A 13004-nucleotide genomic window follows, 5' to 3' on the forward strand; every position below is an offset into this window, starting at 1 on the left:
TTCCTTTTCGTTTTAGACGTGGGGGTTGACTTTAAGGTTGTAGCCATCTTCTTTTCATTGGTAGAATCCTACTTGGCTAACATCGTTAAATGCTACAAAAACACACTCAAATTCCCTTGTCTTCAGTGCAATATTGCACAAAGACAACCATGTGCTACCTAATTAAGCATGGCAGCTGCAAATCATCACACAACACATACTCTGCCTTAATTATTTGAAAATCTGATTGTATGGCTAATGACTTGACGGTGGCTTGAAGTGATTGTTACACCTAAGTCCAACTCTTGGCTTTCAACGCACTATACACATTGCCACACATATTGACTATTTCTGAAATAGGGTGAACAATCAAAATAAAGCGGGGGCAGTACACCCCATTCCCTTTTAACCATCGTACATTCTATTCTCAGAGTAAATTCTAAAAGCCAGGTATAAAATGGAAGCTCTAGAGAAAAATGTATGTAAATGCAGAGAAAAACTCTACAAAGACACCGCACTGAAAACTAGATACAGATCTTTTGCAATGGCCAAAGATTCAACCAATGGCTTTCGTGATAGGTTAAAGGCTAGCCCAAACTTTGTGTGGTTTTGACCTACCACCTTTCTCCAGAGACTGTTTTCAATCAAATTCTAGTAAATACAAAAATAACTAGATGACTATTAACAGACCATGTGTCCATGACAAGACATTCTTGAAGTCGTTGACACGGCCCTAATACAGAAGTCTGTCGCGACTTTTGCCCCTATCCACTGTGGAGGTGCTTGGATATACATTGCGATGCATCCAACACTGCACCTTACAAAGTGACAGCATTTCAATTTTGTAGAATTTATCCAAAACATGGATAAAAAATCTGTGACGATTCATCTGCTTTGGGCCATTCAAACGGTCTCTTCAAAGCACCATTCCCAACCTTACCGATTGTTAGCAGCACTACTAGCAGCACCGAAGGCGGCCAAAAGCTTGACCAAGTCGGTGACTGAGGTATCTTCCCGCCCATCAGAAGATCCCCCCGAGGACCTTGTCTGTGCTCCCCCCGCAGCACTTCTACGATTGTGCTGATACTCGTAAGCAGCAGTTTTCGACGTTCGTGCAGTTGACAGTACGCTCAGGAAATCAGATTGCTTAAGAGGCCTAGGACCCTGTGTCCATCACATCAAGTCCGTCACGGGGAATACATATTGCTTAAAAACATTTTACTTAAATCACTGTCCATGCAGCAAAAAATGACGTAGTAATACTTGAAAAGAAAAAAAATTCCTAAACCAATATATAGCGGATAATAGATGTTGACGAACCTTAACTTCGACGAGGCCATCACCGTTCGCCCTTTCTTCATCCAATAGATCACGAATGGGCATGTAAGCTGCTTGCTTACACAGTTCAGTCAAGTCTGACCCACTGTAGCCATCAGTTAGACTTGCAAGTTGATCAATATCCAAACAATTTTCACATATTTCATCCTTGAGGATAACCTTCAATATGCTAGCGCGCTGTGATTTGTCAGGCATGCCGACTTCGAATGCTCTGGGAAGTCGTCTTAGAATTGCTTCATCAAGCTCCCAAGGCCTGTTTGTCGCAGCCAAAACCATCACTCGCGCATTCTCTGAGCAACAAAAAAAACCGGATGAATAAAACTAAAACAAAGAATAGTTCTAATCCAACATATAATTAAAACTTCAGTTTCCCCAAAACCAATGTAGCTCATACGAACTGGACAACTTAACAAGATGAAAAGCATGCTGCATGAAGTTGGAGTATTACGATCTGTGGTAAATCCGTCCCAAAGGGCCATAAACTCCGTCTTCATGTTTGTAAGAGCCTCATGCTCAGTGACACGACGCTGTCCCAAAAAGCTATCAACCTCGTCAATAAATATGATCGAGGGCTGCAGTTTGTAGGCTAGGGTAAAAACTGCTGTGACTGCATACCAGAGACAACATAAATATTTTATGAGGTTCTTCAATCAAATCCTTCGCAAACTGAATAAATGTTAAAACAAACACCAAATGCAATCATAATTTAGGAGTCATGGAATACCAACAACGTATGAGGTATTCCAGCAGCATTAAGACCAAGTCTCGCCCAAGAAGAGAAATCACGCTTAAAGAGATTATACCTAGCTTCTGAGCATCACCGAACCACTTGCTCATCAAATTTGCGATGCGGACATTGATAAAAACAGCACTAGACTCCTTGGCAATAGCCTTCGCCAGGAGAGTTTTTCCGGTACCAGGTGGGCCAAATAAAAGTACACCCTTCTGCGGGCGTAGAAGCTTGCCATGCGAGAAAAGATCGGGCCGCTGCAAAGGTAATATCACTAATTCATGAAGTGATTGCTTAACATACTCAAGCCCTCCAATGGAATTGAAAGTGACATCGATGTCTTCTGGGTTGATAACATCACAAGCTATCATGTCCTGCAGAACACAATCTCATTATGTTAAATCCCGAAGAGCGCACCTCTTTTCCCAAAAGTGCCAATGTTAACCATCACAATGAAGTTTGGCAAATTTGGAAGATGATAACTGCTTTGATTTATTCCAAACCCTTAGCCAACCACTACAACCAAGACAAAAAACCGTGAAAGGTTTTGGGGGATAGCCATGATAAGGTTAGTCACACAGCATCACTGAGCAGCACTGCTAGTTCGGACATACGTAGACATCCAAATACTTATCCACGACATTCCAATACCCAATTTATGAGCATGACAACCTTTTAAGCTCCAGTAAAAACTTCAAGGCTTCATGTCCAAGAGAAGCTGTAAGAGTTGTTAACCTTAAGCAAAAAGCGAAAAAGACGACTTCTATTAATTCGCTATATTCCTCACGTCGACAATGCAATTGAAACCTCAACAAACACGTAGGCGACTTAAGTAACCTGACCGACAAGAAACCGTAAATTCTGCGATATATAATATTCGTCCCAATGGCGCATAAAGAAGGCAACCCAATTCAAACACAAACCTCGTGGAGAGATTGGGCAAACATCACATCAAACCGAGTAAAGAATTTGCAATTAGCAGAACTAATGGTAACATAGCTAATCAGGCATTCCGTTTAAGGATTGATGTGTACAGCTAGGATTAAAAACCAATTCTTCAGCACGTACTGACAAAGTTCTCGTCAAAAAATTAACAATCCTAAGCAGGATATGTCTTAAACAAAATAATTTCTACGAAACTCTGACCTTTCGTAACATTCCTTCAAACCCACGATATTGAGAGCTTGGCTAGAACGAGGTTCTGTGTTCGTTTTCAGATAATTCTGGAAGGCTTCTTTCCATTCCAAAGATGCCATAATTCGATGTCAATTACCTCAAGCTAGAATCATACTCACGACAACAAAATCCCAGACAAAGACGGTGCACAAAATTCCTCTTTAAAAGCGAGTAATCGTTACCTCATAAGAATTGGTCTGAATTAGAGGCCGGCCAAGACGCTTCGCGATCTCCTTCTTCTGTTCCTGCGCCTTCTTAATTTGAGCTCGGTTAGGATCAAGATGCCGCAGCCCGACGAACAACACCAAGCAACTCAAGGCCGCGCTGACGGCGTACAAAAACAATTCCTGACCAACCGACGCCGCCCTCGTCCCCGCCCCCATGTTCCACCTTCACCACCAAATCCTAACTCCCTTTTAACCTCAGACTCTCTTCTGTCTCTTCTGCACAACGCCTGGTGCGCCCCTGTCTCCTCCGCAACCCTAATCACCAACAATCTCCCAAACCCTACCACGCCAAATCTCTCAACCTCAACCTAATCACACCGCCAAATTTATTTGTAAAAAACAATCACCAGAACTCGACCAGCACTTCACACTCCCTCCTGCGAGCCCCACACAAACGAAAACCCGGTCTACCCGAGCAGCCGCGGAGCCCGACGCAGGAGGCGATAAGCTACCGACTCTGAAAAGCCCCGCACCGAAGCAACGGTGTGCCTCTCGATCCAAATGCAAGCGAAAGCTTACTCGACGAAACGCCTTCAATTTGAAATCTACGATTCCAAAACAGAACGAGAGAGTAAGAGCGCGAGAGAGAGAGAACAGGGAAGAGGGAATCATGGTCGTGGCGATGGCGATGCCTCCTGGTGAGGCATGGCCAAGTCCCCTCCCCCCTCCCCCCCACCCAAGTCCCCCCGCCCTCTCGCGATTTCTTTCATTCTTTGTCTCTTTCTTTCTGTCCCGCGTCCGATTTCTTTCTGCAGGCGGAACATTGTCCGTTCCCTGAGTTCCCATGTGAATCTCGGGTTCCGATTGCGTCCCTTTGCGTTCCCGTTATTTTTATGCATTTATAGATTCAAGTTGGCCACATGCACATTGGTAACCTTTTATTGGCGACGTCACAAACCTTGTTTTTATTCGCAAAATGTTCTTTTGCAGATTTTTACTTTTTCATCATGTTTATTAGTATGCAACCAAAAAAAAAATTGAATAAAAAATGTTCATCATAAAAGTGAACTTAGTTTAATTCTGTATGTTTATTATTGTTACAAATATCAATGTTGTGTAAAGTAAACAGATGTAAGTTAATTTCAGTTTCAACAACAAATACATTGGAATTATTGTTGCGTGATTCAACCATTATATTAATTCTATTTTTTGCAATTCTTTTAGCCATCTGTCCATCGACACCATCAAGTTTGTGTAATTTTTGAAGTTGTAAACAAAGCACAAATTAAATATTATACGGATACAAAGTATTTTTATGTTGTGGATATAATGAGGATATTTTACGAAATAAAACAGTCATGGAAATCCAGACGACAAAAGTGAGTAAAACCTTCACTCATCAAAGGCAGCTTTTCAGTGATGATTTTCCATATCTTGTGAGATTTCATACCAGGAAAAAGTCAGCTTTAGGTGCTTGACATTGAAAACGGTCGGAGGCGGATTGCACGCAGTCGTTTTTCGAGTTTTGGTCACATATTAAGGCTCCATCCACACGTTATGCATGAAGTCCATGCACAAACCTAGATGATTCAAAGGTAGTCTTCACTTGTATCGCCTTTGTGAACATGACAAAGTCGAGGAGAAGCTACCTTACCTTTCGTGTTGGCTACAATCGCATTGAAGGTCACGGAGAATCTAGAACAGACTGGTTCAATTGTGTGGCCCAGCAACAAAAAGGGATCCATGAAGAGCTCGATGCGAAATCTAGTGAAGTACAGGTCACGCTCGAAGTGCTTTGAGTTCGTTGCGAGTTCAAAGGTAGTCCTCGGAACTCCTACCTCTACAATCCCTGCAAGAAATACGGACTTCGCTTCAACACAAGCAGCTCAAGCAAAAACTGGAGACTCGTGTCCGTCTTGGGGTCCAGCGGTATTATGATTTTGCGAGTGAAAGCTGGAATATCTACTGTCGAAGGAACCGGATTCTTCAGCCTTTGGAAAGAGGAGAGGCAGACGGCAACGGTGGTAATGCCTGCAAGATGAATTTTTTTGAGTTCCTAAGCCCAGGAGGAGTGGCCAAAGGATTCCCACGACCGCCTCCAAATGATGCTTGCTCCCTACTACTATACTGGGGTGGAGTGACACGTTTCTGCTTCGGAGAGCTCGACTTAGTCAGAGTTCTTCGCGTCAGGGATCCGAAAATGTCTGCGTGCTTCAAAGAGTCTGGGGTGCTGTCGTCGTCGTCGTAGGGGGCCGCCGTCACTGACCCTACTTCACTTTGGAGATTCTTTCCTGGGTAAGTCGTGGAGGTGAGTGGCGAATGGAGCTGATCGGTGCTAGACAACTGGGCTTGGTGAGGCATATCGAAGCTAAACGGGGTAGGTAGAGCCGGTTGTCTAAATCCTGGAGTGCGCGGAGACCAATTTCTGCAAAGGGAACCCAACGCTGAGGATTTCGATTCTTCATTGTAGAAATTGAATATGAATGTGCACGAGCATGTAGTCCCACATCTCAATCTAGAGTTTCAAGGAGGCAGTATTACCTTGCAGATAAGTGATGTTGAGCACTCGTCGCAGAGGTTGTACGATGTGAAGAGTCGGACATCTGGATAACGAGTGCGGGAGAAGTACCAGATCGTTCAATTGTCACACAAGAAGAGTCTGGGGTTTGTTGCAAGGTTGTCAGAGGTAGAGGGGTGAGGGGGTAGAAGTCACTCAAACCTTCCCAGCGAGAGGACGCATGGCCACTCCGCGAAAACGTCGGGGTTGTTGTTGGGGAGTCATCAACATCATTCATAGAGAAGTCTGTGTCTCCTTGAGGATAGGGCGCTAAATCAAAACTATCCAAAGTATTCGAGAATATGGTCGGGGAGTTGGGAGGCCTTGACAATGGCTGGGCTGAGAGGGACGCAAAATGCTCGTCCGAGGAAGCACGCTTACGCCCTGAAGAACTCAGTCGGAGCATGGATCCACCAAGCCTGAAAATGGCAAAAACAAATATTATTGCATTCACAAGGATCAACAAAAAAGTACAGACAATGCACACTATCAGAAAAATGAGTAGAAGTACTAAACTGCAAACGTGTGAACCATGAAGACGTAAAACAGCGTTAACAGAACGAAAGACATAAAAGAGAAGAAAAAATGCGCTCCCTGATCAACACATTGCTCTAAAATGAGCTACACTTCAGAGCCAATTAATAAAACAAGTATTTAATACAAGATCAAATACCAGCCACGTGCGAATGTAGGGGTGATTGGAGGAAGATTTGATTTTTCATCATCACAAAGTTGATCGGTTCCTCCACTCGTACTCTTGAACAGCTCAGTGGTGACTTCAGCTTGAGAAGTTTCTGAAGCAGAGTGAGCATGTTCCACCACTTTTCCCTCACCTTCTTCGGGACCTGTATTTCCGCAATATCAAGTAAAAAACACATTGTATAGTTTTTTAAGAGAGGCCCTTGACTCAAGAGTTCAAACGATTTTGGTTATTGAACAGCACTGTGCCGCTTAAGAGTCTCTTTGGGAATGCGATGCCCTAGCTCGATAGTTCAGATCTTTGGAAACTCTTCCATGATATATAATGGAACGTAACTCTGTGCACTACTTTAATAAACATAAATTTGACAGGATCAATAAGTGCATTATTCTCTGTGACGATACGAGAAGAAAATCAGTGAAACAAACTCTATTACGACTTTCTCTTTAAAAGAAACCTTGGTTTAGGTGTAACTATTAATAATTGCAAAAGAAAACAAGAGGCCATCGCGTGGAGGAATGCAGACCTTCCTTCCTGCCGTACATATTCTTGCAGCCTTCACACCGACACCCTTCTGAGCACCCAACACCAGCCTGTCCGCCACAATGGCACTTTGTTAGGAATTTGATGAGATAAAGGTTCTACACAACAGGAAAAACAGTTAAACTCATCATTCATAAGGATAGTAAGTACCTGGTAACACTCGCAGTACTTTTTGAGACAAAGTGATTTTTTGCAGTTACAACCACGCTTGTGCCTAGCCGAGGCTGGAGTGTCCAGAGCATCATCCTACACAGCCCATACACCATAAGCTACAAAGAAATCTTGGTTGCTCATCAACAAGGTTCATAACAGATTTACCGCAGTTGGAGGGCCAAGTTTGAAATTACCCGTGGGATGGGAGTAGGTTCGGCAGCCTGAACAATTTTGGGGGCAAATGCCAATGGGTCGCGTGCTTCAATTTGTTGTCTGGTGTTTAAGACTGTCGCTTCATATTCAGGTTTATTGAAGCAATTCCGGCATGCACACGAACCCACGCAAAATAGACGCGCAGCAAAGCACTCACAATACCTGCTTAGCAGAATGCCACAAAACGGTTACAGTAAAATTCTTTATTCCCTACGGTACTGGTCAATAAAAAATATAAAAAAATCAAATTTTCTTAACGAGGCAATTCGGCTACTTGAAAGATTCTCCTGTTCAATGTTTTAACATTTAGCTTTGAAGTAAAAAAAGCATATCAGAAACTATAATTGTATGGACATGACCTAAAAACCATGTTCTACAAGGCATCCTCTAACAAACCATTACTATATAGCATCTAATAAAAGTGCGAGACCCCTAAATCGTTTGCGTGTTAAATTAACGGAGTACTAGCCAATTTCGCAAATTGAGACAAGATAGATTAGAAATTTGCACTACGCAAGGAAAATGTAACAAAATGCAATACAAATATTCAAACAAGGGAAAACTTACAGTTTGAGACACTTAGATTTCTTGCAATTACAGCGCTTGCAGCCATCACCTGGTTTCTCAGCTTGATGAGACCTAGGAGATTTCCGTCTGGATAACCTGCGATAAAATATCACATTAGATAGCACATGTAAAATTGTGATATGAAATGTTATCACAACATGTCAAGATTTTCCTAACAATATTGACATGTTGGCATAGCATTCACAACAATAAAGAGAAAGCATTATGAGGATAGAGTTCAGTGAAATTCGAGGAAAGATGGCACAAGGTTTAGCCTTGCACAAAACAGTATCACTCAAACACTCGAGGGTGTTTCTCTCCCTGGGTCCTAACGTCTGTCTGCTTTACACCTGCAAGCATACAAGAGTACAGTCAATGAACAACTCACCGTCTATTCTTACAGCTCTGCGGACTGTCCAAAAGTTCATCGTCAACTTCCCCCTCCCGTTGCCAAACTAAATCCTGTTCATCAGGTCTGGATCGTTTCCGACCTCGAGGACTTACAACTGAAGTCAAAGGTAATGATTCTACCGAAGAAACTCCAAAGTTATCAATGTCCAGTCTCGTAGAATCGGGGGTTAAAACGTAGACCGTGTTGTTACAAGGAAATAGCGTATCAGCTTTAGCAGTCTCCATCTCAGTCCTTTTCGACAAAGACCCTGCTCTTGGAGTATAATTTTGGTTCAGAATTGCGGGAAAACCTGCACTAACCAAATCTCCCCTGGGACTTGATGCCAGAGGTTGTAAGCCCAACACTGTTGCCAAAACTTCTTTGGAACTTTCTCCTCCAGTAGATGGAGGATCCCGCTTGAAGGACATGGAGCTTGTCAAAGAATTTAAATGAAGCCCAATACCAGTCTTGTGAACGCGGGGGCTACGCCTCACACCTTCTGGTGAATTGATTCCACCTGTAACCCCACTATTATGCGACTTCCAAGCATGTGATTCGCCCGTTTTGGCATGTGCGATGTCCACCTTATTTTGGTAGCAGCTGCTTGTGAGTTGTTGCACCGTAGTGGCAGCTCCAAGAGTATCCTCACATGCAGGGTTCCCTGCTCCTGATATAACATCAAAACACTAGTTATGCTCCCAAGGTTTACCCCATGTACGGTGAAACCTGGAATATGGACTTTAAAGGTTAAAAATGAAATAAATTTCAGTAACTACAGAATTGCTTCGTGAGGACGTATCCGCAAGTATCATATTAAAACTCATCCTTGGTGTAATTACCAAATGCTACTACTGTCCTCGAAGGATCGTGGTCAAGAGCAGAATCATCCCCAACGGCCTGCACTTCGCTTGTTGTTGCATCTAAATTGGCAGCTCCTACATCGCTAAGAACAGAAGATGTCTTGTTTCCATCCGTTCCACTGCAATCTTTAAGCCTACTGTCTAGAAATTCCCTGCCGCTCGTGATGCCAAAGCTTTTTCTTCTTGCTACGTCGAAATCAAGGCACCGTCTTCTAAAACCACGCTGTTTAGAGGTATTAGCCTGCAAATAGTGCGCAAGAATGAGACAAGCGCTACAATCTATTGTACATCAAGGTCATGAACGTTTAGATGAGAATAAAACTCGGTTGCAAAAACCATGAAGTACTAAGAAGGGCAATAGTTTCTGACATCTCCAACCCTATTCACAATAGATGCGGGACACAAGAACCCAAGAAGGACAAGGACCTGCTGAACATTCACACGCCACTTGAAAATATCCTTCAAGCATCAAAACACCAGAAAACAGAGTTCCCGTACCCTTGGGAGAGACGAGAGGGATCATGGCTAGCATTGACAATTATTAATTTTGAGCCTCTCTCGCGTCTGTCCACACTAGGGGGAACGAAATCCAGGCAGAGAAGACACAGCATCAAGCACCTGAGAATCCTGCTTCCCAGAGCCTCCATTTGTCATGTCAGACTGATTCTCAGCATGTCCAGATGTAGGTTGCAATGGCAACCTTGAAACATCCACCTCATTTGGATCCTCTGACCACTCATCGTCTCCACTCTCTTGTCCGGGGCCCCGGTTCCCAGCGAGAAAATATGCCATGGCTGTAGTGTCCTGATCAAGCTCAGGACTACCTTTCGCAATGGGATTACAGTTCAACCCAAAGTCTTCATTGTGAGAACTGGATATCATAGTAACATGGTTTTGATTGTCATGGATCGGAGGTGATTCTTGACTTGCAATTCCCGACAACACGCAATCATTCGCCTGTGACATTACGCTAGAAAAGGATAGCCTTCCTTCGGCCACTTCAATGTGTTCGGTGTTTGTTCCACCAGTATTTTCTCCTGCGTAATCAATGCAACTAACCATCTCCGAGGGCATCGCTGCAGATACTGCCGGGGCCGGTTGATGGTAATCCGTAAACTGAGTCTGTAAACTGGTGGTGGTAGTGGCCACCGTCTCGTTGATATTGCAGGATGTGGGTTCCGAATTCAGTTGCATGGAGTTTGAAGCAAGTGTCCCTTCATCAACAAGATTAGCACTATTAGGTTGGGAAGCGGGCACTTCTTCTGGTGGTCCGCTTGAGCAAAGAGTTACATGATGATCGTCAGAGCGTCGACTAAGTGGGGATGGAGAAATTGAGTTGTCAGAAAGGGTGTTTCTAGAGATACCCGACTGCCATATAAGGTTTTCTTGACCTTCAGCTTGAGCTTGCACTGAGAAGCGTTCAGCAGCCACAACCCTAATCACATACAACGTCCTATTTAAGTGTTCTGATCGTATAAGTACAAGACTTCAAAACATTGTACACAAAACGAAGGCATTCAAACCAACACGACAAAGGACAAGCTACACCACAATATCATCACCAACAGTGATTCCCTTATACCTCTTCAAAGCACGCGAAGAGGACCTTCTCACACTGTATGGAGAAGCAAAAAATCGAGGTTCGGGTGGGAACATCAACTCGTTGTATGTCTGGACCTGATGCACCGATTTTGCAGATTGGATTGGCGACAAATCACACAAGAACGTGAACACAGGGGAATCCTGCACACTCGATCCCACTTAACTAAGAAACTGCGTTTCATGGGTAAACTTGCAATATAATGTGAATGCATCATCCAGATTTCGAGCACTACGTCCGTGACGTTGTCCATTTAAACAGGTGTGCAACCGGCTGAAGATTCATCGCCAGAGTGGCATCAATATTCCTGATTTTGGTCTGTAACTCGTGGGGGATCATCGCATCCACGAGAATTGAAATCGAATACCAACTCCCAACACAATCGAAACAGGTTCTGACAGCGTTTCAAACTAATCGGTGACAAAAGAGGGACGCGTACCAAAACGAAAGTAATACAACCGGTGTGAGTTAAAACGATAATCAGCTCCGGTACGGCAGACGTCAGTGCAAACAAAATCAAGTTCATTTACGAAAGTCATTAGAGGGAATTACGACGAGAATTGACACACACCTGCACATCTGTAACAAGCGGGATGGACTCTCGTTTGTCAGGCGACGCTAGGTCTGCGCAACTCTCGAATCTCCTAACAACCTCCTCAGCCGCAGTCTTGCTACCACGAGTCAACATCTTCACTTGACGCATTCGATTACCAACACGAAAAACGTGGAAGCGGGTTCCTACGAAGAAGCATTTCACTGCACCAGAACTCGCACCTGTAAACCTATTCCGTCTGTTGCTCTCTGTCCACGCCTTGTCGCACTGGTCGCACAAGAGGTACAACTCCTCACCACCCCTTTCCTCTACTCAATCACCACACCCTCACACTCCCAAAGAACACAAAATCCCGAACATCGTCCCGTCTACGACTCCAAACAACGATAGATGCGATTCAATCCAAACCATACAAAATACACCAGAATCCTTCTCAAAACTTCACTGCATGCTCTATTCGTTCCAAGAATCATTCAACCGAAATTCAACCCCCCTCCCCCCCCCCCGCAAACACACACACACGCCCACCCTCACTTCCGACACTAAATCCATTCACACTACAAACTTTGGCGGATCATCTCTTTAATTCAATAGCTAGGTTGTTCGGGATAGAAAGCTCATGTGGAAGCGGAAGGAGGACGGGACGATTGCAGGTTGGGGTGGTCCTGTGTGAGGGAGAGAATAACGTGGGGGCGGGAAGGAGCAGGGCAAGCCAAGGCAAGGGACGAGCAAGACGGGGAGGTGGGATGATGTCATGCCCTGGCTGAGCGCAAGCCGACACGCGCAATTTGGACTTTCATCGGGCGGGAACATATTATACTCCAATTCCGAGCGCGTCTGCCCGTTCGTGGCTTCGTCCAGGAATCTCTCCTTCCAGCATCATTCAGCTCTGCTGCATGAACCTACTCGCGGAAGCAAACCGACGGACGGACTGGTGCGGAAGGGGTTAGGATCAGAGCACTGCTGGTCTTCTCACCATGCCGAAAGACACGCTGCAGAAGAACGTTGCTGCCTGCAAACCCTAAAATCCCGCTTGCATTCTCAAGATGCACACTCACCTCCCCTGACTTCAGGTGGTTATCAGCCATTGCTGATCCTGTTTCTTCTCGCCCTTTGTTAGTATCACTGTACTTTGTACCACATTTTGGCGTTTGGCAAATTTGGCTGGTTTCACTTTCTCCAAACACATATTTGTTGTGAAATTGAAGTGAGTAAAAAGTTGTACAAAGAGTACATAGTATTATTTCATGTGTAGTAAGAGTCTAAGTGATGACACGTTGAAAAGGCCATTATGTCTAATAACTGTTGTACAAGAATCATATAGATGTTTATTGACTAGTGTATTCATGATGTATCAAAATTATTGAAAAAAAATCAAATGTGCAAAAAATAAGAAATAAAACAAAATAAACAAATGGGAAGCATTAATTGTTATGTTATCAGTTTAATAGATTTCTTGAACACAATCTTTTTTATA

At 43.8% G+C, this 13004-nt stretch overlaps 2 protein-coding genes across 5 annotated transcripts; both read right to left on the reverse strand.

The window, feature by feature from the left end:
* Positions 1 to 304: 304 nt before the first annotated feature.
* Positions 305 to 4107, reverse strand: LOC112286237 (uncharacterized). The gene is made up of 5 exons (XM_024527945.3): positions 3406 to 4107; positions 2121 to 2421; positions 1766 to 1924; positions 1300 to 1607; positions 305 to 1143 (listed from the first exon to the last, which is right to left on the reverse strand). The coding sequence occupies exons 1-5, from the start codon at positions 3604 to 3606 to the stop codon at positions 916 to 918; spliced, it is 1197 nt and encodes a 398-aa protein (XP_024383713.1). The 5' UTR covers positions 3607 to 4107; the 3' UTR covers positions 305 to 915.
* Positions 4108 to 4770: 663 nt separating this feature from the next.
* Positions 4771 to 12304, reverse strand: LOC112286236 (uncharacterized). Of its 4 annotated transcripts, XM_090253069.1 has the most exons (13): positions 11546 to 12304; positions 10957 to 11117; positions 10739 to 10809; positions 9993 to 10588; positions 9354 to 9615; positions 8512 to 9181; positions 8124 to 8219; positions 7538 to 7718; positions 7341 to 7436; positions 7174 to 7240; positions 6621 to 6792; positions 5932 to 6366; positions 4771 to 5815 (listed from the first exon to the last, which is right to left on the reverse strand). In XM_090253069.1, the coding sequence occupies exons 1-13, from the start codon at positions 11675 to 11677 to the stop codon at positions 5377 to 5379; spliced, it is 3378 nt and encodes a 1125-aa protein (XP_090109195.1). In that variant the 5' UTR covers positions 11678 to 12304; the 3' UTR covers positions 4771 to 5376. The 4 variants fall into 4 exon arrangements, with proteins under 4 accessions (XP_090109195.1, XP_024383709.3, XP_090109197.1 ...); XM_024527941.3 differs by having other exon boundaries at positions 9993 to 10809; positions 11546 to 12179; XM_090253071.1 differs by lacking the exon at positions 10957 to 11117 and having other exon boundaries at positions 11546 to 11689.
* Between the last annotated feature and the right edge of the window lie 700 nt (positions 12305 to 13004).

This window comes from Physcomitrium patens, chromosome 9 (genome assembly GCF_059467195.1).
Source record: "Physcomitrium patens ecotype Gransden chromosome 9, ASM5946719v1, whole genome shotgun sequence".
Lineage (NCBI taxonomy): Eukaryota > Viridiplantae > Streptophyta > Bryopsida > Funariales > Funariaceae > Physcomitrium > Physcomitrium patens.

Excerpts from the sequence above, each read along its gene's own strand:
- LOC112286237 (XM_024527945.3), bottom strand. The coding sequence starts at position 3,606 with ATGGGGGCGGGGACGAGGGCGGCGTCGGTTGGTCAGGAATTGTTTTTG. Across the intron at positions 1,925-2,120 it reads CGGTGATGCTCAGAAGCTAG|TCACAGCAGTTTTTACCCTA; the intron begins GTATAATCTCTT and ends TCTGGTATGCAG. Across the intron at positions 1,608-1,765 it reads GGACGGATTTACCACAGATC|AGAATGCGCGAGTGATGGTT; the intron begins GTAATACTCCAA and ends TTTGTTGCTCAG.
- LOC112286236 (XM_024527941.3), bottom strand. The coding sequence starts at position 11,677 with ATGCGTCAAGTGAAGATGTTGACTCGTGGTAGCAAGACTGCGGCTGAG. Across the intron at positions 8,220-8,511 it reads CAGAGCTGTAAGAATAGACG|GTTATCCAGACGGAAATCTC; the intron begins GTGAGTTGTTCA and ends ATTTTATCGCAG. Across the intron at positions 6,793-7,173 it reads TATGTACGGCAGGAAGGAAG|GTCCCGAAGAAGGTGAGGGA; the intron begins GTCTGCATTCCT and ends GCGGAAATACAG.